The 24,746-nt window shown below is 38.9% G+C and overlaps 1 protein-coding gene across 1 annotated transcript; it reads right to left on the reverse strand.

The window, feature by feature from the left end:
- Positions 1-3,069: 3,069 nt before the first annotated feature.
- Positions 3,070-23,820, reverse strand: LOC107822817 (DDB1- and CUL4-associated factor homolog 1). Its single transcript, XM_075252077.1, has 14 exons — positions 23,325-23,820; positions 19,798-19,879; positions 19,579-19,695; positions 19,312-19,490; positions 18,344-19,226; positions 18,164-18,261; positions 17,613-18,033; positions 16,845-17,441; positions 16,580-16,759; positions 15,907-16,503; positions 7,006-7,116; positions 5,806-5,924; positions 4,090-5,704; positions 3,070-3,955 (listed from the first exon to the last, which is right to left on the reverse strand). Exons 1-14 carry the CDS (start codon positions 23,585-23,587, stop codon positions 3,275-3,277), a joined length of 5,943 nt encoding a protein of 1,980 aa, XP_075108178.1. The 5' UTR covers positions 23,588-23,820; the 3' UTR covers positions 3,070-3,274.
- Positions 23,821-24,746: the final 926 nt, after the last annotated feature.

Here is a 24,746-nt window from a genome sequence, read left to right on the forward strand (position 1 = left end):
CATATTTACCTGACTCGGACAAAGCGGCTCATCCACCCTCGATCCTTGTCCTTGTCAATACTAGCAAAAAAGGTCTTCGGGGATCGATGTTTTAACTTAATCAGGCCACCTCGATAAATTCGGGGGCTGTACAGTCTAATCAGATGATCAAGGGTATAAGGAATCCTCTCGACCATGTTCGAGAAATACCTAATCAGATAAACGATGTGCTAGAATGATGGATAGATTTGTCCAAGTGTCACCCGATATTGTCTGCAGAAATCAAGGATCACTGGGTCTATCGGTGGCGAAGAGGCTTCTACCGGGCCTAAGGTGAAAGGATATGTGTATACACTAAGAAAACCGGCTTTGTGTTTGGTTATGTCTTCTTCACATCAAATAATACAAAATCAAATATAATTGTTAATCTAGTATAAAAATATTTTTGATTTTCTATTTAGCGGTAAAACTAAGATCACTAGATGATGAAAATTTGAAAAATATTGCATTAATCTTGAATGTTCCTTAAAGCATAATAATCAATTCGATATTGATGATTTAGATTTATTTTTTGAATTAAAATTTTTAAGGAAAATAGTCCAATTAGAAGATAACAGGTTAATTGATACACTCAATCAAATAAAAAGATCTGATTCTTTTCCAAATACCTATATTGCTTCTGGAATAATATTAATAACTCACATTACTGGTGCTTCAGCGGAAAGAAGTTTTCAAACTTAAAATTGATAAAATTTTATCAAAGATCAATAATGTCTCAAGAAAGGTTAAGTGGATTAGTTATATTGTATTGTGAAATACTTATTAGGAGTTATTGATTGATTATAAGAAAATTATTAATAACTTTATATCAAAGAAAAACTAGAAAAATAGACTTCAAATAAATAATAAATAAATTTTTAAAAAAAGTTAAAGCCTTTCGTAAAGTTTGGCTTTAAGCCACAAAATTCGTCGGGCCGCCCCTAGTCATGTAAAGAGAAATTTTCATAAAGCACTATCTTTTAGTGGTAATTAGTTATCTATAGATACCATTTGCTATATTACGGATTGTAAATACGTTTTCTATTGTTATAAGATGTATTTGATGTATTTAAGCTACTGTATTCATGAATACAGTATCATTTCTAAGCGTGAAACAGGGAATTACAGCTAGACAGATTTTTGTATTCGAGTGTATTCGATTGTATTCATGGCGTGAAACATGGGATTACAGCTGGATAGATTATTATATTCACGGCGTGAAACAGGGGATTACACTATTTTTGAACGGAAAGTGAATCAATTAACATAATCGACTCCTAATATAACTCAACAAACTCAACTACAACACACAAATTTTGTATTTCGAGTTATAAAAAAGATTCTTAACCAAAAAATACCCCAAAAACAAAGCAATCTTCAGAGAAATTATATAATACATCTAAATACATAAAAACATATGAATACATTCATGGCATATAGAGACAGTGAATACAATGAAATACATAAAGTACAGCGGGGTACATTGAAATACAATAAAATACATGAAATACAACGAGATACATTGAATTACAATGAAAAAATAGACAATGAATACAATGAAATATATGAAAATACAACGTGATACATTGAAAATACATTAAAATATATTAACAGAAAACCAAGTTGCTCAGCTCCAAATTGAATTTCTGGACATGCTCGGTAACCTTCCCAGTTTTATCATCAACAAATTGAATCCTCGTATATTGCGGCAGCTTTCCTTGAAGATCAAGTTCAACCTTAACCCTAGTTGTGCTAGGTCTAGACCTTTCTTGCGTGGCCTTATCAATAGCAATGAGCTTACCTGCTGCTGAGGCAATAGAGAGCAGTGATTTCTTCGCGAACAACATAGGCGGCAGATTCAGAAACGAGATCCAAACAAAGGCTCTTGAGATTCAACCTTAACCCTTCTGATGTTAACTTGATGGAGAGGATTGCGCATCCATGGCAGCCTATACTACACCATGTCGCCCTAGAGAGAGAGAGAGGAGAGAGCGTGGAGTTTTTGACTAATGGTAGGTGATGTGGGTGAGAGGAATTTTGAGATTGAGCATCGTGTTTTCAGGGAATGGGGGAAGAGAATGTCATGTATCAAAGTAGAGAGAAAAAGAAAATAGTCTAACCGAATAGTGTATTTAGTAGCTTAGGGTTAGGAGGTAACGAAAATTAGATATTTTGCTATAAACATTAAATGGTATCTATAGAAGATAATTTTTTAAAATGGTATTTATTTAAAATAAATAAGGTATTAACCTTTGCTATAGGAGGTCGTGTAAATTGAGACGGAGGTATCAGTTAGCATATTTGTATAACATTTTATCAGAATCATCGTTGCACTATGCCCCAGAATCTTCAGTTATCTTATCTAAACGCCATTAGCAGAGAGGACAAGTGACGCCAACCCCCAAAAAATACCAATAAGTTGAGCCACGGAAGAAGAATCAGTGTTAAAATAATTGTCGAAAAAGAAAATCTCCATTGGAGCATAAAGTTTTATTTTCCCTTAGGTTAGCAGATCTGTGACTTTTACTCAATTTTAGCAGATTTCAAGCTGCTGCTGCTTCTTTTTTTTGGGGATTGAAATGGTATTTTGTGTATTTGTTACGATGGAATGATTGGTGGTATGATGTTTTTGTGGTGGTGATGCGGCGGATGACGTGTGAAAACGGAAAAATGGGCATTTGAAGTGGTGTTTATCATGTATACATGTGCGCGTATCACATTGTGTATATATATATCCTCATATACATTGTCAGATACATCATCTTGTGGGATGTGTGATACACAATGATAAACAACGTATATCTTTCCCGTATAAGGGGTTGTTGGAAAAGATGTGTAAGGTGGGTTGAGAAAAATATGAAGAGGCAAATGCCAATTTTTTGGGGCTACGGATAACAATGCCAATTATTAGCTAAATGAGTGAGAATTGTTATTTGGAGTTATATATATGCTCCATTGTCTTAAATCCAGAATATAAGCGTAAACCGGTAAACATAGAGATTTCTATATCTTTTGATCACTTGACACCAAAACAAATCTCCAAACATGAAGTGGACCAAAAAGCATAATCTCTTTCATTTCTGACTCATATATGCACAGAAGCCTCGCCATGGATAAAACAGGAAGAGAACTCGAAACTGGCGGAAAAAATAATAATTTTGCCCTTCCTAAAATACATGAAAAACGTTACATAGCCAAGCAGATTATATGATAATTTATCCATTGATTACATCTATTTTCCAGCAACCTAAATCAACTACAAGAGATCATCATCATCATCCCCACTACTAAAGGATTCAACAAGCTCACTGTCATCATCATCTTCACCGTCGGTCACAATCTCCAATATACCAGCTCCGCCACCGAAGTCTACACCATCTACAATGAAGTCTCCGTCTTCATCCTCTTCGTCATCAAGCTCGCTCACGCTATCATCATCATTGCTGATATCATCAGCATCGCTTTCACCATCCCCATCAAGATCCGTTCCAAGGATTGCTTCCTCGTCAATGTCATCATCATCTTCTTCATCCTCTTCGCTTTCAGCATCATCAGGGTCTGAATCATCGTCTGTTGGCCGCCTCCGACCAATTTCATACACCCTAGCCGAAGAATACATCTCATCTTGGTCATCCATGGTGACCAGCCCAACAAAAGAATCAGTTGGCTCCGTCGCGAAGTCAAGGACACAACGGTCTACTGGAATGGTTGCAATGTCGGAGTAGTTGACAGCATCTACCGTCCGGAAAGCAGCAAAGAGTGGGTGTTTAACACGACGTGTCTGGAAAGCGGACATGACATCCTCAAGATTTCTCCTCAAGATGGCATATATCACATCACCACTCGCATTAAATGTTATTACTGTCTGGTCCAAAGAAGGTACACTTCGCAGAAGCCTGAAGTTCCGCAAATCCCATACCTCAGAGTTTATTATGACCTATACACAGATGAGAGTTTCAGCAAAGGTAAAACTAAAGATCCGCAAAGGTGACAATGAACTACTGTTTAAAAGATTTACCATCAGGCTTACAATATTATCCACCCAAAGGAAAATAAGTGAAATATCTTTACCTCATTGCCAGCAGGATGAAAGCCCCCGCCACCATAGTCAGTAAATTGATCAAAACGATGTATTGGGCCAGAACCACGACGATCCCATAAAACCCCATTCCAGAGAAGCATATTGTCTGATGGGCTAAAATGCACTAGAGAATACATATGTCCACGACCCGAAGGGATACTGGATGTGTCTGTAAGCTTCAGGTCCACTTGGCAGGTCTGAACGTCATATAGAAGAATCTCACGCCGGGATGGCTCTGCAGATAATGCAGCAAATGTTGTACCGGAGTTGCTAAATCGTGCAGCTTTACAACCTTCAAATGAATGCCTAGGCCCAGCCGAAACAGAAGTCGCATCCCATAACCGCACATCATGAGCACTTGAAGACAGGAGCATCTGAGTCTCACCAGAAAGGTATGACTGTAGAAGTGTCAAAGGTGCCTGGTGGCTGGTGAAGCTTTCCAAGATACTGTTGCTGTTAGAGTCAAAAAATTTCAGCTCCCCCGAATGGGTGCCAGCAGCAATTTGCGAAGAATCTCCCATAAAAGAGACACATGTCAATAAGACACCAGCATCATCCCGACATGTTCGCCAAGGTCTAAATCTACTGTAGACAAATTGTCGATCCTTACGCCTTCCGTGTGGCCCACCATTCAAACTTCTATACTCACGAGTACTAAGCCGGGATGTCACATTTGATGGTGCATCAAGGCTTCGTTTTGGTTCAGGACAGACATGAGGGTGCAAGAGCGAAAGGGGAGGTAACGTTGTGATAGGAGCAGGACATTGGCGATGCTGATGCTTCAAGTACTGAACAACCACAGAGTCCAAGGTTAAACGCTCTGCATTCAAGGGTTGTATATCACTTAGAAGACCGTGTTGAGAAGACGACACCATTGGAGTCAGCATACCATTGCTGCACAGGTTATCATCACCTTCAGTTGGAAAAGTACTTGAACCAGGTCGATTATGGATCTCTCTCACAGTAGAATTTGGTGTTGAAGGCACATTAGGATCCGATTGTAGACCGCTTCTACGGACCGCATTTGGAGTAACAGAGACTGGAGACCTGATTGCATGTTCACCAGTATTGAGTCGCTTACCTAATGGTACTGATGCACCTTCCTTCTGATCAGTCAACTTACGTTTCATTGGCAATACAATGGGAGTTTTAAACATGATGTCTGGATCTCCACCAGATTTTATTGAAGATAGAGATGGAGTTTCTGCTGTGGCTGTAGGTGTGACACACTTTCTCGCATTGAATCTGCAACCTGATGTCATTGGAGAGGTTTCAGCAGGAAGAGTTTTTGAGGACAGATTACGTGCAGATGAAAAGAAGAATGGTTTCCTTTTTGAAGAACAGAGAATCGACTCAGATTTTTGTTCGCCATCCTCATCGAGTGATGAAAGTTTCGGTTTAACTGACATGAAGCCCCTAGGTGCACGACCAGATGGCCACTGAATTTGAACTGACGACGTCTCCTGCCCAGATGTTTGATGTGCCAGAGATGACGGAGCAGCTAAAGATGGCAAAGGTGTCAGCTGAGCCTCCTGTAGAAGCATAGTTGCAGTATCTGTCAAACCAGAAGCTTCTAGGTGTTCATGGATGAGGAGTAGAAGTTCCCTGAACTCAAAGACAAAGGAGGTTAGAAACTAGTAAAGAAGGAAAAATGAAGAAAGCCGTGATCCTCAAATTTAATTGGGTTGGAGCAAACACCAATTTACCTTGCATGATATGTGATTGGAGTAGCAGCAGCGATAGCAGCTCTCTCTATACGCCTTAATGTTGGGGTAGCAGCATCTGTAGCAACTAGCGAACTTGCACGCCCGGAATTAGTTACAACCTATCAAATTGCAAAAGACACCATTGCACCGCAATTAACCAAAAAAAAAGGAAAGGAATGATAGGCAACTCTGCAGAGCACACTTGAAAGATGAATCTGTATAAGCATTCCAAAAAACTACTAATATATCACTCTCGCCATCCCAAATGTCTTGACCTACTTTTTAGATTTTTGAAATTGAAAAAATCTAAAAAGTAGGTCAAGACATTATGGACTAATACTTTTTAGATTTTTATTAACCCTGATCCTTAAATTGTAACTCCCTTTCTCCAAAAATTAAACTCAAATAAACTGATACAACTGCACATAATGAAAATAAGATGCAGCATCTTTTCCAGTTAATAGTCCATAATCTATTCAAATTTTCTCCTCACCATTTGCTTTCTAATCAAACCAACTACTCTATTCAGCACGAAATTAGTACTTAACAAATAAGTGCGAATGAAAATGAGATGCAGCATCTTTTCCAATTATTAGTCCATAATTTATTCAAATTTTCTCCTCACCATTTGCTTGCTAATCAAACCAACTACTCTATTCAGCGCGAAATTAGTACTTAACAAATAAGTGTGGGTGTGTTAATCTAAGCCAACATTAGAGCTACAGATGTATTCTTTCCAAATTATTAGTGTAATGCACATAATCACGTGTAGTCATTACCTAAGAAAGCAAGGATTAACAAAGAGTTAACAATGGAAGGGGAAATACTTAATAAGATTGACACTACATAGCTGACAAAACAAAATCCAGATGTGAATGAGTAGAAATACTTAATTGCAGGAGAAAGCCAGTGAAATTTCTCTCTCCTCTCATTTCCCATCCCCCAAAGAGATCATCAAAATGATTGTCCAATTTGTTTGCTTAAACACAGGAGAAAACCTGTGAAAATGCATCCCTGTCATAGTCCCTACCTCCCCTGCCCTCCCCCTCCCCCCCAAAAAAAAAAGGAAAAAGAGAGAGAGAGAGAGAGAGAGAGAGCATAAAACTCAAAATTATCATCCAACTTCTTAGTACCCAAGCCCCTATTTCCAATTCAAGTATTAAAAATTGTACAGAGAAAGAGATAGGAGTGTTTTCTTACCCCAATAAGCTCAATGGCCACCTGGGCAAGTTCTGCTTGCCATCGATTCTGTTCACTGCTGGGAGTCTGGTTTCCTGAATCCCGAATGAGTTCTGACAACTTTTTCCCAACCTAAAACCACAAAAAAGAATAATGTAACTTAGTACATTTCAACCTCACCAACACCAGAAGACAAAATCTTTTTGCACTGATGTTGCATAAGGGCATTCATGATGAATCTTGGACATTGATTTTCAGGTATACAGAAACTAAAGAAAGGTTAAATGTTCGTTCTAACTAAAATATTAGCTACACAACTCACGTCTGCACTAACTGCAATATGGAACTAAGACATAAAACTAATAAGTCACTGCCTAGCATTTCCCGTTGAAAACGAGAAAAATAAAGAAAATCAATAAAGTGGCACGATATCCTGAAAAATCTGAAAAGGTAGCTCCTGGATGAACCTAAGACTGACAATTAGTTTAATAGATTAAAAACCAGTCAAGTCAGTGCCTAGCATATTCGCCTAGAAACGAGGAAAATGGTGTTGCTATCCTATTTCAATTTTTTTGATAAGGTGATAAAATTTTATTAAATGAATGGCGAATTAAAACACCCATGTACTCAAGAGTTATCCTATTCCAATTAACAAGATAAATTTTTTTTATTTCCAGTTGTAGTTGTATTGTCCCGAAAGAAGTCCGTCATCAACTTTTCCAATCTCATGCTCACCAATGTCAAACCATAACTAAAGACATATATAAATTAGAACTATTAACAATGCTGCTTTGGTCAAAGTGAGTCAAGTGACTCTTCCTCGCTTCTAGAAATACTGCATTTAAATACCCTTCTAATCTTCTTTCAAAATTCCGGATCACTTGTTCGCAAATACTCTCCTTGTGTTTTTATCTCCTGGTCGAGTGCACTTCATGGAGAGTTCAACAATGTAGACGTTCCCTACCTTAGCCAGGGCGCTAAAATTATGCACCTCTCTAACCGGTGCCAATTCAGTATTTCTCATGTTAACACATAGTCCAGACACAGTTCCCGCCTGAACCAGGGTTCTTGAAGGTGTTGGTTTATGTTTAGTCAACAATGGCATGCCAATTGGAAGAGTTGGTGGAAAGAGTTGGTGTGGATGCTAGGAGGAAGCTTCCTCCTTTGATATCACCCATGACATCAAGAGGAGGTAGTTTGATGTCACCAATGACATCAAGAGGAGGTCTTTACCTCTATAAATAGATGCACTCCTTCATTTGTAGAAACCATCCCAAAAATAATACAACACATTGTAGTGAGTAGAGAGTTAAGAGAGAAATTCTCTTAAGTGTAATTGGGAACTCTCCCCTTCCTTTGTTAATATTAAAAAGGCAACTGTTCTCTGGTGGACGTAGGATTATTTTGATCCGAACCACGTTAAATCTTGTGTTCTTTCTTTTACGTTTCCGCTAACAATTGGTATCAGAGCAACAGGATTCTTTAACGATCCAAGGAGGAAGAACAAGCAAAGATGAGTTCCATGAAGTTTGAAATTGATAGATTCAGTGGACGCAACAACTTCAATATCTGGAAGATCCAGATGATGGCGTTACTGCGGAGGGAAGGTTCAATCCATGCTATTGACGGAAAGTATCCTAAGGATATATCAGCTCCCGACAAGGAGAAGATTGAAGGGGATGCATTGAGTGCAATCCAACTATCCCTTGCACCTAACGTGCTTTGTGAAGTGAGTACGGGTACCGAAGAGACGGCCAAACAGTTATGGGAAAAGCTAGAAGGGCTATACCAAGACCGATCAGTGACAACAAGGATGTTGTTACAACGGCGTCTTCACACATTTAAGATGGGGTCAGGTACTTCGTTACAAGATCATTTAGATGCGTTCAATAAACTTGTCATGGACTTACAGATTGCAGGAATTAAAAAGGAGGAGGAGACGCTTGCATGTGCTTTGCTATTTTCATTGACTTCAGGATATCGTGATATTGAGAATTCAATGATGTATAGCAAGGAGTCTATCAAGCTTGAGCAAGTGCGGCAGGCACTTAACTCTAGTGATGTGCGGAGGCACACTGAAGGAGATAGAGATGACCAGGCAAGTGGGCTCTTTGTGAGAGGCCGGACTAGCCAACAGGGAAAGAGCAAATCAAAGCACAGATCAAAGTCTCGTGTGAACAAGAAGAATACAGAGTGTTGGGGTTGTGGCAAGAAGGGGCACTTTGAACGAGACTGCCCAATGTCAAAGTCCAAGGAAAAGGCGAGTGCATCCACAGTTGAACAGGTACATGATTTTGATAATGATTATGTACTAACAACATCGTGTAATAATAATAGTAGTTATGGAAACAAATGGGTGTTAGACTCTGCTTGCACTCTGCATATGACGTTCCGAAAAGACTGGTTTAGCAGCTATGAGAAAAGTGGAGGAACCGTAGTAATGGGCAATAATGCAACTTGTGCAATAGTTGGCATTGGCTCAGTTCGGGTTCGCTGCCATGATGGAGTCGTGAGGACTATTACACAAGTCCATCATGTTCCTGATCTGAGGAAGAATTTGATCTCCTTGAGTACTCTGGATGAACAAGGCTACAGGTACATGAGCGAAGCAAGAACTATAAAGGTGACTAAAGGTTCTTTAGTCATGCTGAAAGGCAAGCTGGAGAATGGCCTTTACACATTGGCCGGAAGCACCATTGTTGGCTCTGCAAATGCATCTACAGTGCAGTTATCTAATGATGACAAGGCAAGACTATGGCACATGAGACTGGGTCATATGAGCGCACGTGGACCTGGAGATGTTGAGCAATCGTAACCTTTTGGAAGGTGAGAAGATCAGCACACTTGACTTCTGTGAGCACTGCATTCTAGGGAAGCAAAAGAAGGTCAGCTTCAGCACTGGCAAACACAAGACAAGAGGAGTGCTAGACTACATCCATTCAGATTTATGGGGTCCCTCTAAACTTCCATCAAAGGGCAAAAAGAGGTATCTTCTCACTTTTATTGATGATTTCTCACGAAAGGTATGGGTACATTTTTTGAAGGCAAAAAGTGATGCTTTTGAAGCATTTAAAGAGTGGAAGATTTTGGTTGAATATCAAATGGAGCGGAAAATCAAGTATCTTCGCACAGACAATGGCTTGGAGTTTTGCAATGAAGAGTTTAATGAATTCTGCAAGGTTCATGGGATCTCAAGACATAAGACTGTCAGGCATACCCCACAGCAGAATGGAGTTGCCGAGAGAATGAACAGAACTCTTCTTGAAAAGGCTCGTTGTATGCTCCTACAAGCCAAAATGTCCAAAGTATTTTGGGTTTAAGCAGTTCACACTGCTACTCATATTGTCAATCGATCTCCAGCATCGGCAATTGACTTTAAGACAGGTGAACCCTCTAACTATTCATACTTACGAGTATTTGGGTGTCCAGCTTATTATCACGTTAATGAAGGAAAGCTTGAACCAAGGGCTAAGAAGGCCATATTCGTAGGGTATGTGGATGGAGTAAAAGGGTACAAACTTTGGTGTTTGTCTTTACTCAAATTTATAGTTAGTAGAGATGTCACCTTTGATGAATCCTCTCTACTTGATCCCCGTAAAGTTTCCGTGGAGTTTTCAGGAAACAAGAACGACGAGCAGGTGGAGCTTCCGGTGGAGCTTGCCTAAGGAAAAGGATCAAGAGACTCAGGTTAAAGATGAGTCAGAAGATGTAGACCTTGAAGAACTTGCTGTCAATGAACCATACACAATTGCAAAGGGGAGGGAGAAGAGGCAAACACGAGAACCGGAACGCCTTATAGATCAAGCAAACTTGATTGCATATGCGTTCGTAGCTGCACAAGAAGAGATTAAGGATCTGGAGCCCTCCTCGTATATTGAAGCAACTTCTTGCAAGGATGTTGTACAATGGCGGTTAGCTATGACTGAAGAGATTGAGTCTCTTCACAAGAATCAGACATGGGTCTTAGTGAAAAGACAAAAGGGAAGAGGACAGTTGGATGCAAGTGGGTCTACCGAAAGAAAGAGGGAATTCCTGAAGTGGAAGATGCTAGGTTCAAGGCGAGATTGGTTGCAAAAGGATTCAGTCAGAAGGAGGGAATTGACTACAATGAGATTTTCTCTCCAGTCGTGAAGCATAGCTCAATTCGCGTGCTACTAGCATTGGTTTGCCAATTTGACTTGGAGCTTCAACAGCTTGATGTCAAAACTGCTTTCTTACACGGTGATCTAGAAGAGACAATCTATATGGATCAGCCTGAAGGTTTCCTAGCTGAGGGAAAAGAAGATCATGTATGCCAACTAAAGAAGTCTTTGTATGGTTTGAAGCAATCCTCTAGACAGTGGTACAAGAGGTTTGATGCATTCATGACTACACATGAATTCTCAAGGAGTGCATTTGATAGTTGTGTGTATCACAAGAAGATGTCTAGTAACTCAATGATTTATTTACTGTTGTATGTTGATGATATGCGTATTGCTGCTAACAACATTACAGAGATAAATGCTTTGAAGAAACTGTTGAGTAAGGAATTTGACATGAAGGATTTAGGAGCTGCAAAGAAAATCCTTGGTATGGAGATTTCAAGAGAAGACGGTGTTGTACATCTTTCTCAGAAGAGGTATATTGAAAGGGTTCTCAAGAGATTCAATATGCATACGTGCAAGCCTGTAAGTACACCATTAGCTCCTCATTTTAAACTTTCAGAGTTACAAATGCCTCAGTCCGAGGATGAGGTGGAGCATATGTCAAAGATTCCTTATGCCAGTGCAGTTGGTAGCATTATGTATGCTATGGTATGCACACGTCCAGATATTGCTCAATCTGTAAGTGTGGTAAGTAGATACATGTCCAGCCCAGGAAAGAGGCATTGGGAAGCTGTCAAGTGGATATTGAGATATCTCAAAGGAGCTTCTGGTGTTGGTCTGACCTTTCGAAAAAGTGGAGGTATTTCAATTCTCGGTTATGTAGATTCTGATTATGCAGGAGATCTTGACAGAAGAAGGTCCACAACTGGATACATCTTTACCCTCGTTGGCAGTGCCGTTAGTTGGAAGTCGACTCTGCAGTCGATTGCCGCTTTGTCTACGACAGAAGCAGAATACATGGCAGCAGCGGAGACGGTGAAGGAAGCTATCTGGTTGAAAGGTTTAGTAGCGGAATTGAGTTTGGTTCAGCTGGAATCAACTCTTAGATGTGATAGTCAGAGTGCTATTCATCTAATGAAAATCAGAGATTTCATGAGCGCACTAAACACATTGATGTCAGATTTCATTTTATTCGAGATGTTGTTGAAGAGGGAACTATCAAGGTCGTGAAGGTTATCACAGACGATAATGCTGCAGATATGTTGACCAAGATAGTCCCACTCGCTAAGTTTGCACACTGCAAGGATTTGGCGGGGGTGTGCATCAACTGATGCAACTCCGAAGAGAACAGTTGTTAGGTGGAGGTGGTATGTTCAACAATGGTTTGATTCTTCTTGTTTCTTACAACGGGGTTGCCCAGTAAGCTTAGAAGTTTTGGCCAGAGTTGTTCACACGCACGCTCGAAACGCAAACCAAGGTGGAGATTGAAGGTGTTGGTTTATGTTTAGTCAACAATGGCATGCCAATTGGAAGAGTTGGTGGAAAGAGTTGGTGTGGATGCTAGGAGGAAGCTTCCTCCTTTGATGTCACCCATGACATCAAGAGGAGGTAGTTTGATGTCACCAATGACATCAAGAGAAGGTCTTTACCTCTATAAATAGATGCACTCCTTCATTTGTAGAAACCATCCCAAAAATAATACAACACATTGTAGTGAGTGGAGAGTTAAGAGAGAAATTCTCTTAAGTGTAATTGGGAACTCTCCCCTTCCTTTGTTAATATTAAAAAGGCAACTGTTCTCTGGTGGACGTAGGATTATTTTGATCCGAACCACGTTAAATCTTGTGTTCTTTCTTTTACGTTTCCGCTAACAGTTCTGATAATGCTTGGATTTGTCTCAAAAAGGACTTGTCAATATATTATCTTTTGTAGATAAGGTGTGCCACAAATATCTCCTCTTCTGACAGCCCATGTTAATAGAAAAACAAACCAAATGGGAATCCATTAACCATTATCGAGAATATGACCATAAGTATGCAATGATGGATCCATATTCTCTAACTTTCACCCCAAACCAAATCTTACAAAAGAGAGTTCATAAGATCATATGTTATTCCTATGTCCAAGCCTGCACAATCCCAATAAAGAAAATCAATAACCCACGACCTTATTTGCAACAACTCGCATCTAGGATTTGTCTTCCACCCTGGCAACAACTTAGTGATGTTGCAAGTACCCATGCAATGATCTTGTAAACATTGCTACTACGATAATAGGTCAATAATCCTTTTCATCCATTGCAAAATCCAAAGTGGAGTCTGGCTACAAGTTGTGTCCTCTTTTTCTGAGATAGAGTGAGTACCTCATTTATATAGACACTTCTATTTTAATGCCCCTTCATGCATAGGTCTGGTTCTTTTTCTTGGCAAAGAATGTGAAACATTTTGTTGATCAACCATTCAAAATTTCACAAACTAAAACCATACTTACACATCTGGAAGATGCTCTCTCTGACAGCTTAACATTTAGATGAGCTGGCTACGAAATTCAACATGATATTAGAGCGTGCAGAGGTCCTAACAAGTATTACTAGCACCCGCTATAAAAGAAAGTGAGACATGATTGACCCATAAAAAGGTATCAGATCCACACCTGAAGGCGTGGGAAAGACCCAAAAATAAATAAATTCAAATGTATCATGTCTAACATATTAAAATTTCAGATGACGTGGGTTATACAACAAAACAATGACTGAGGAGTTAAGGCTTCTTTCAAGATGCAACACCTCTAAGAATAAGAAAAAATCAACTTACACCGCTTCCCAAAAAACAGTGGAGAAGGCTAGAGTGAAACCATTACTACCGCGCCTTGTCCCTAGCATAACTCCACACCGCTTCCTGCACCTTCTTTCTCAAAAATCCGCCCTAAGAGCTTAATTCTTCATCGAAATTGATTTCCTTAAAGGTAATGCATTCATTACTTGGTCTCCCCTCCTCGTTTTCTCCATAGCTGGACGGGTAGTAATATGTGATGCCTTCTTTGATTCACTCTCCCCTTCCAACATGTTTTAATCTATCTAGAATTTTAAATAAAGTTGTTTATCCTTTGTGCATTTGGCGGCGTAAGAACCTAGTATTCTTGACACGACTTCTGCTCCCAGCTTATCTCTAGAGCTATCAGCATCCATCCTACTTTGCGCTTTAACCTAGTTTAATCCAACGATCTTAATTCTTGCATCAGACTTAAATGTATGTGTTTCACCTTACCAAACAATTCCACATTCCACTGTTTGGATATAATGTGAAGCCCCTGTTTGCCCCCCTTATCGTCGGCACTGATCGGTTACATCTTGTTCCTACCACCGCCAAGTCAGGAACATTTCAGTAGAACGGAATGGACCCTGCAAGACTCTTTCCTTTTTTTTTGGGGGGGGGGGGAGGGGGCGGGGTAAGGACTCTTTCCTGTTTTCACAATTTTGGAAAACTTCCAGCTATCAAGGAAATGAAAAGCTATGTGATATCAACATCAACAACAACAAACCCAGTGTAATCCCATAAGGAAAAGCTATGTGACATAAAAGGAGAAAAAGGCCGCACCTCCTCAATAGACTAAAACGAAAGAATTTCTCAGAGCAACCCCCAAGTTCCAATCACAGAGTCTAACGAGTTTAGCTTTGCAGCTAATCTAGACTAGGGCACCCCTGGAATGTAAATCTCTCCAACTATAATTTCACCAATTCCTTAAACCTTCCGGTTACAACCACATATTTTTGGTTCAAAAAAGGAGATTCTCCAACTTATTCTACCAGTATCTAAAAGCATAGGGCAATGATCTGAAACAAGTCCAGCAGATTTCTCCTTTTACTTGCCCCGTCTTTTTTCTTTTTGTTGGATGCATACCCTTTTCCCTTGTCCGTTGGACCATCTTCTGGTTTAACACCATACGTTACATTAAGCACCAGTGTGTCAAACTAGAATCTTTTACTGAGTTCCAGTCAAGCCAGCACTATACCTTCATGAGAGCAACTGGTGCAGATACCGGTGGTTTCAGATATAGCAAATGGTTGGAAATGCATCCACGGGTAGCTTCCAATTGAGTATTTATTTTCAAACCCAATATTTCCATGATTGAAATCCCTTACTCGGCTCAATGTTCTTAAGAATTTAGCACTTCTCCAAAGGATAGATAAAAGGCAGCAACAGTTTTGGAGAACTGTCCCTCTATGCGCCATTGCATCTTTTGGTTGATACGGTTGGAAAGTAACAAGTCATGCTTTGAAGGACAGGGAAGTGATGTCTGTGGAATTAAGAACAAAAGGATCTTCACAATTTATACTTTTGGTGTAAGAGTAGCAGACTGGAAAATGTAGAAGAATACTAGGATTTTGTAGAGATGCTTTGGGGGGATACTGTAATAGGCTGCGTTCGAGCCTTCTGTCATGTACCTTTGTGTACCATCTTGGTACTTTATTCATTGAAACCTTTACCTTTTATAAAAAAATAAGAAGAATTTAGCAGCTTTCCATTTGCTGAACAGACTGATTTCAACTACGGATCAACCCTTTAACCATTTCAAGAAACACTGAAGGTAAAAAGTGTTAGAATAAATATAACTACAGCCAAAATCACATACACCAGTTATTACAATCAACCCTTGAAATCAACGATGTCAACCATGCGGGAAATTGGAGACAGAAAAATGGATATAGATTCTTTTTTAGGCACAAAACGCAAACATTCAAATAGGTATATTGTGTGTGGTACTTCACGTTCATTTTCATTTTCCTTTCTTAGTTTATTTAGCAGGGGTCAAAATGAGTAGACCAAGGTGAGCCTACCTGAAGTTTTGTTAATATGTGTGCAATTGTATCATCTCTTGCTAAACCAAGAAGTACTCGGCAAGCAAGAGCACGAAGACAGTCAATTGCAGCTGGAGGAGTAACAATCCGGGGCTGGAGGAGCTGCAGGAGGACCTTAATACCATTGTTGGCCCGAACAGCTTCTCTGGCTTGGCGGTATCCTTGTTCCAGCTGAGCAGCAAGGCCAGCACAACCAGCTCCAACACCTAATGAAATTCTCCGTTCTCCAACTAATCCTGAAGCCACTGTAGACACAGGCGCTTGAGAAGTACCACTGACCGCGGATGTGCCAGGAACTGCTGCGCTTCCACGGTCAGGTATAGTAGATTCTGCACTCCTTTCTCTATTTTCATTCTGGCTGGAGACATTAACAGCTCTATCTGGAATAAGCCGCTCAGCATTTCTGTCCCTGGTCTCACTCCTTTCTGGATTCCGTTCTCTGGTCTCCCCACCAGGAACATTTGCAGATTGGTTAGCAATGGTTTGCTGTGCTTGAGTAGATACAGATGGTTTGTTGCTGATTGAAGGTGGGGGACACACGAGACAGACCAACACATTCAATGCTGCTTCAACAATCTACCAATATCAAAATAAATGGATAAGCATCTGAATTGCATAATGAGAGAATGAGAAGAGTTCATTGAGACTATACCTCAGGTTCTACATAACCAACACTGTTTGCTGCATCCAATATAACAGCTATACCCACACGATCATTGCTTAATGTTGCATTTACAATAAGTTTACGGCTGTAAGGTACTAAAGTGACAATATGAAGTACACCGAGAGCATACTGAAGCAAGTCATGCAAATAACGCTCAACAGGTGGAGCCTACATTTGAAAATATAGTAAGTAAAGCAGAAAGCATATGCAAGTAGAAAGAATGAACGGTTTTATAGAAGCATGTACTACCTACCTGACATAATTCCAACATCGTAATGTGCCCATTGGAACTTAAAAACTTGTCGACTACAGGCCAGCGGGCCCTGACAAATGCAGGACCAAGTTTTCGATCTTTCTGTATTAAACGGTGAACTGCATCCATAGCCTCATTACTAATGTCAAGGGGCTTATACGCAGCCCTAACACTTGGGATATTTCGGGCAGCACTGCGAACACTTTTATTAGGACGAATTGAATCCGCCAGCAAGAGAAGATGTGCTCTGAAGTACTGGCGAAGAGCGACACAGGTGTGATATGCTATCTGCTTCTCAGATGCTGTCAGCACCTCTGGTGGTGATCTATCACTTCGTAATGACCCTGAAGCAGTTAATGCCCCAGAAGAAACTCCAGATCTCACTGCTGCAGCATCATGCAAAAGATTAAGCATTTTCTGTAATCCATCCTGAGCATCAAAAGCATCTAGAACAGCTCTGAAAACAAATGCAGCTGCAAAAAATAAAGCAGCATTTTTTCTGGCTTGATCTTGAGGACATTCAAGAAGCTGAAGTGCCACCTCAACCACCTGATGAATAATGTTTGAAGGAAGGGCACAAACACGTTCCATTATTCCCTGTGAAATCATTTATCAGAAGTTAAGGACTTCATTCAGTCAGCAACTAAAATTTCTAGAGCCATAATGAATCAAGATTTATTTTAATAGGTCATTGTGAATCAAGATTCAGGGTATACCTAACCAAAATATAACATTAAAAGGAGTAAAGAAATGGAGAGAGACAGTTACCTGAATTGACCCTATAGCGAATAAGCATGAAGAAAGACCACAGAAAGTCTGAGGAGCTCTTGGGACAGCAAGCAATTTTTGCATGCCACCACGATCCACAAATACTGCAGCAAATTTCCGATGTGTGGCCAAAGCACATATTAGCTTCAGAACATCAGGCAAAAGAAGCGAAATCTTGCCCCCCTCTTTATGTTTGGAATTGCGCTGCAACAGCGCAATACACACGTCGACTCCTTTTTCGTGCAACACAGGTCCAAGTACTTCAACATACTCTCCCAAAATAACAAGACACTGGATGCAGAACTTCTCTCTCAACTTTGCAAGAGAGTCGCTATCCAGTATGAAGAATTCATCGACATCCTCATTTGCTTCTTGTGCTGTTGCTTTAATATCTTGTGATTCACCTTCAGAAATAGCACTCCTACAATGTCTCAGCACCACATTACTATAGGTTAACTGTAAATCACGGAAAGTAGCAGATGAAGGCAAAATAAAATGTCTTTCCCAGTCATCAATTGGGGATGGCTCATACACAAAAATAACACACCAACCTTGAAGCTTCAACTGCAATACCAGCATCAATGACTGTGGATGCAGCTTTTGAAGCAGCCAAAACTGCAGCCTCGTCATCATTTGTCTTCTTAAACTCCTGAGATATGTAGGGATGGTGTTAAGATAAAATCAACAAAGACTCCGTAAAATACTACACAGGATAAGAACTGAAGACAAACCTCATAAGCAGCATTCTTGACTACTTCTGCAGCAGCATCACCAGCTGCTTTAATGGCTTCGATTGGAGCATTAGCTGCTTTTGCTTCTGTTTCAGCAGCTCTAACAGCTTTTTTCACCAGGTCAGTGATATCCTTGGAGCCGACTTTACATTCTAGGAAACATTCATCATTTTCATCCCTCTCCATCACAAAACCATCAACATTAGTCCTACTCGGATTCTTCTTGCTATCTGGTGCTCTTATTGATTCTTGATTTCGGATTAAATTTCTGCTCCGAGATTGCCCACCCAATCTATTTGTGGACCCAGGAGATGTCAAAGCTGCTTCATTCTCTGGAAGACCCTCAGTAACCCTTCCTCGTCCTCTGTGTCTTGTCCACCCACGATTCACCCTGCGTCTTGATAAGTCATCTCTAGCATTCTCATCATGATCTTCTTCCCTTAGGGATCTGTTACCAGACTTTGCCTTTCCCTCACGTAAATCTCTGATATGCCATCTTTCTTCACCATCTACATCTGCCTGATAATTATCCTCATCAACAGCCATAGAATCAGGTGGCTCTTCATCAGTCCAACGTTCATCCCCACGCATATGCTTACTGGCACTTCTATCGCGGTCCTTATCCATAACTTGATCACCATGAAATCCATCTTCCGCTACTCTGGTACTATCCAAGTGAGAACTTTCTGCAACTTGCCGCAATCTAGTTCTACATTCCTCTCTAGCTCTTACACCAGTACCTGTTGATGATGCTTTGCCATCCACCAATGCCGTTGCATCCCTTTGGCTTGTGGTGGTCTCCCCTAAAATTCTAATCCGAAGATAGCGCATAACTTTTGCTGGGAGCCCAGATGTTAACACATCTTCAACTACTTGACCACCACTACCATCAATGGAGCAAATAATGAACATGACTGAAACAGGAGATGTGTCATAAAACCAATAAAGATATGGGCGTAAGAGCATACCTCGCCAAGCATACAGCAAGAAGTCCAGTAGAGTAGGTCTTCAGCATCTCAGAATCAGACGACCTCCGATCACCTGACTCATGCTTCCAATAATGATCATCACCGGACAATCTGGTTGTGTCATCCATTGTCCAGCTTTTTAGATTTTCCAGCACAGTGTCTTCAAAAACATGTGGATACTGGATTCCATTTGCTATGTATTAATCTACATGCATAACAATGACAAAAACAATCCTTTAAATAAAATAATCAAGAAAAGAACTTTACCATCCAAGTTAGTGAACAGCTAAAAAGCAGCCTTGTAGCAGCAGCCTGCACAGAAACTGAATATCTCCTCTCAGATAGGAATTTTGAAGATATCAGTTCAAAGAATTCATCATTGTCCTGCAGGACGATGGGAAGTGAGTAGTTAATATTGTGACACACTGGTATACGAGGTGCAGATACAAATGACAAAGAAGAAAAGGAAGAGCTACTATAGCTTACCCGGATAAGGTTTCCTAGTCGTCCAACGCTATGGGAAGACCGACTGTTATTAGAGGCAGAATGACCACTCTCTTCCATGTATCTGCTTTTGAAAAAGTGAAAAAATCTGTCATTGTCTTGTTCCAGCCGGTGAGACAAAGCATTGATGTGTTTACCTCTGACAAGAGGCGGATGTATTGAATAATGCAAGCAGGAAACAAGACCTAGCCCCACTATGTTAAAGTTGATTAAGGTCAACTATCATGTTTTTTCAATATATTTCCAAAAGTAGGGAATAATAGTAGGAAGGTACTGACTTAAAATTAAATAAATTTGATAATAAAAAATGAAGAGAAAAGAGGCAAAGGTAGAAAATTATTCATAATATCATGTAGCACTTGCTACAGGATAGAGCCATGGTTAACTTTGTTAGTTCTCTACAAAATCTGTGACAATTAATTTTTCTGTATACAGATGTTTCATACCAGCATCCTCTTGATGCTGATATATAAAACTTCATCTTGCTTATAAAAGAAAATGCCATGTAGAATTATCAAATTGCTAGTGATAACTTCCGGATACCCATCTTAAAACTGTGATGAAATAAAATAGCACTCTACCTTTCAACTTGCTGGTCCAAACACATCATGCAATGTAACAAGGATTTACAGCAGTTTCTAACAAGCATAATTCGCATTCTCTTTTTTTTAATGAAAAGGTAGAGACCATCCGCACAATTTCAAACATAGAAACAATTAAGAAACATGAATATTATGCGGCACTAATATAAAACCACAACAAAGACAAGATCCACATACTCCAATATACTGCATTCTTCATCATAAAAAAGGACACCGGGCGCAACTATACTAAAAATGCAATTGAACTAGTTCCACCTCCCCCATTCCCTTCATTACTGATGGGTACCAGTGCTCAGGTCCTTTACTGAAGCAAGCATAAAACCTTTACGCACAAAGGAAGTAATTAAAAGAAGTCAACTTAAAGATCAAAAAGTATCAGTCAAACTGACCACTGCAGCAAGAAACTAAAAGCAATGCCAATTGTCACAAAGAACCCAAAGCTTAGGAAAATACAGTTAGACCTCCAGTATCCTGCAAGCGCTACGTATACACGATACTAGTCATGATGATCGTTTTGATTCAAAATTCATAACTTCATCATATGCACCTTTAAGTAATATTTATTAATACATGTAAATGTTAGAGTTCAAAGCGTACAAGTAGATATGAAAGGTTAAATTAACAAAAGGAAAGATGATCAATGATGCAAGAAGTGCTTTTCACAGAACGTATGTCAGTTTAATAAAATAGTAAAAATAGATGTAGAAACCCATTAAGGTACCCATGTTTGTACATAATCAGCTTTATCCGCAAAACTTTTCGTTGCTGAATCAACAGCCACTTAAAGAGTACGATTTATTATCTAACTTCAGTTTTCACTCCAAAACCACCCACATTGGACATAGTCATAATTGAATTTTTGAAATTCACATAAGAAGGGTCTTCTTAGTTTGTCAACTTTATACACTATCTATACTGATTAGATGTAATAATAAGTAGTATGTGTATGCTATTCGGTCCACTATCTTGAGGGCGTCTCATATACAAATATATTCTCATATAGCCAATCTACGTTCAAATTCTCAACTATATTCGACCAAAGACTTGTTTTTCTTTGTTTTTCCCCTAAAATCAGCTACAAATATGTGCTATGGAAGTTCTCAAACATGCGAAAATATCATTCAAAGCGGAAACATAATTTATAAACAAAAATGACTGGAAAAATTGTTAAATATAGAACATAAATTCTTATTATTCATCCCTCAGAATCCCAAGCTTCTACACTAAAATATACATTTTAATTTTAATCAACATAATTGGAGAAGTAATCTTTAAAAAACATTTCGTATTCTTCTTCCATTTCATAAGAAATCTTTCCCCATCAATCAAAAAAGTTTCGTAATACACATTCATCGAAGGAAACCTTAATAATTACACCATAAGAAACTAACACCCACATAAAATTCCGAAGATAATTAAGTTCTTCGTACTTTTAGAAAAGTAATTTCAATCACATTAGCCAAACCCCAAAGATTAAACACTGAAATTTATATTTAAACACGACCATAATTGGACAAACAATTGTCGAGAAATAACAATCTTTATTTTTCATTTAATAACAATTTCACTACACTTACATGTCCTTTTCCCCATCTTTCCTTTTTTCCATCCAATTCAAAAAACGACATGACAAGAGAAAATAACACATCTAACAGAATCTTAACAATGAACTACAATCCGTCGAAAAATAAAGTTTCCATAACATCCTTCAAAATTCAAGTTTCAAAACAAATAATAGATTTTTAATTGTACTTCCAACCGATAAATTATCTTTACAATGGCTGGTACTGGCCTCCCCGTGATCCGCCAACACACTGATAGTAGAAGCGCCAAATATATTAACAGACAAAATCCAAGAGTGAAAAGAAAGTGTCATAGGGGTTTTTGATTTTTCACGAGAATAAAACTAAAAGGTGGCATCTCTTTGTGGTATTCTTCAAAAGAGGCGTATGGAGTGTTGGCTTACTTTGTAGGCATTAATTTTTTTATTAATAAAAAAGGGTAATTAATAAAAAGGGAATTAAGTCAAGGGTATTCTTGTAACTTGACTTTTAAATTATGGGCTTCATGCTTTTGCTATATATAGAGAGAGAGAGAGAGACACACTCACACAAATTAGGTGAATTAGAAATGTTCTCAAGAAAACAGATTTGGTCTTCTCCTTTAGATATGGAGGGGCAGATTGAGATAGGCAGAAGATTACAATTGACCCAATTCCAAATAGCAAAATGGTTTCACGAAGATGAGTAAGTTCAGTATTTCACGCCAATATAGAAGACATGTTGCACTAAGAACCCAATAACAAACCAAATCATTTCGCAACCAGCACTGAAAACATTAAAACTAAATAAAATCATATCGGACCAGTGTGCCCCAATAATCATAACTAGAAACAAGATAATTAGCAAAGGCACGACATCACAACTCCCAATAATCCACTATATTGTTATTTTTCTGTTATAAGGCTTCTTACTGTTTTTTAAAAGGCTTGTTTACTACATTTAGATTATCTTTTATTTTTTATGATCATGCTGTCTAGGCATTAACCAGGCAAAATTCAGAAGAAAGAAAAAAATAAAAAACAAAGACCAGCATAGGTGCATGTAACAGAACTTAACTACCCTGTTATTATATATAGGAGGTATTAAAATGACATTCATGTGTCTCATTGCTTATCTGCTTGCTAAATGCTAAACCATCTGTACCATTTTGAACGATTAAAATTCAACATCAATAACCACACGGCCAACACGCACACACATACTGCCGAGTAGAATTTTTTTCTGTGCATCAATATAATCCGTAAAACCCAAAAAATCGAACTTCAATTCAAATATAACACAAAATTCACTTTACTAAAGCTCCACAATTCTGAATACCCAAAGAAATCAACAAATGAAACTGTACCTGGATTCTTGAGTTTCAAAAAGAGAAGAAAGGGCATGGATAGTATTAGGGTTAGGGTTATCAGGCGCAGCAGTGATTTTCTCCATAAAAGCTTGTGCTTTCATGATCAACTCATCATTCTCCGCCTCTTCTTCATCTTCCTCTCCTCCTCCACCCGTTTCTTCTTCTTCCTCCTGATCCTCCGCTGGCGTCGTCTCCGGACGCCGCTCCTCCTCCCCCTCCGCCGCCGCCAATGATTGTTGTTGGGGCCGCCCCTCCTCCATATTAAAATAAAATCAACAAAAAGTTCAAAAAACTAGGTTTTTCAAATAGTGTGTGAGAAAGCGTTTGCTTTAGGTTTGAAGTGTTTCTGTAAATGTAAGTATGTTTTCCAGTGTAGAAGAAGAGAGTACAAAAAGAGCCCTCGCCACCATGCTTCTTCTCTGTTATATGAACACGGGGGAAGGAAAGTCTCAAGAATCATTCGAGCCGAATTCTTCTTGACCCGACCCTTAATAAAGAGCCCAACTGCGTAAGCCCGATGCTTTTAATGGGGAAACTGCAAAAATAGCCGTTTTTAGGACCCTTATTTAAAAAGAAGTTAAATGTATAATCGCCCTCCAAAATAATAGCCGATTATTTTTTGTATATTAATAAATAAATAATATATATATATATATATATATATATATATATATATTGTATGAAAGTTGAATTGGCTGAATTGGTTGGGTGAGTGATTTCCTACGTAGGATATGTGGGATCATTTCCCCTCATCAGTAGCCTCCTTAGTCAAAGCTCGTTGCACCGGACTTATCTAGTGCGGTTTTATATCTCCTATGTGGTTTGCAAGTTATTGCACAGTGAGTAGATTATCCAGTGCGCATCTGAAGGGTAGTGGTTGTGGATTTCCAAAGAATTTTTCAAAAATATATATATAACATACATATTTTATACATAATAAGTGCGTATATTTTTATATATTTAGCGATTATAATTATTTTTGGCTGAGCGATCAAATGTGTGAAAATCCTTTAGAAAATATCCAAAATTTATAGAAAAATTTTAAAGTTTGGCTGCCTCACAATCAACTTAGACCCCGACGGATTGGATTGAAATCGCGGTTCTAAAGTCTCAAAATGCATACCTTGAAACTCATCCAAAGCTTAATTTTAGACCTAAGTTTGAAGTTTCATTGCATTTTAAATTTAGATGTGAAAACTTTGTAAAACTAACTTCAGACTCAACGATCGAAAGAAGAATAAGAAGAAGCATTAGCATGCATGAGCAATCCAAATTTACCAAAACTGATTAAATTTTGAATAATTTTTAATAAGTTGATATATTTTAAATACGAGTTGTGTCAGCACGTGATTTTTGCCTCACATGAATTACTCCAAAAAAATTCTCAAAATTAGGCCTTTTCTTTAATTATGTGTTATT

This window comes from Nicotiana tabacum, chromosome 1 (assembly GCF_000715075.1).
Source record: "Nicotiana tabacum cultivar K326 chromosome 1, ASM71507v2, whole genome shotgun sequence".
NCBI classification, from domain to species: Eukaryota; Viridiplantae; Streptophyta; class Magnoliopsida; order Solanales; family Solanaceae; genus Nicotiana; species Nicotiana tabacum.

Coding starts and splice junctions, on each gene's coding strand:
- LOC107822817 (XM_075252077.1), bottom strand. CDS start 23,587: ATGGAGGAGGGGCGGCCCCAACAACAATCATTGGCGGCGGCGGAGGGG. Junction 7,117..15,906: donor ACATATTAACAAAACTTCAG/GTAGGCTCACCT, acceptor TTGTGGTTTTAG/GTTGGGAAAAAGTTGTCAGA. Junction 5,925..7,005: donor TGGCCATTGAGCTTATTGGG/GTAAGAAAACAC, acceptor GCAATTTGATAG/GTTGTAACTAATTCCGGGCG.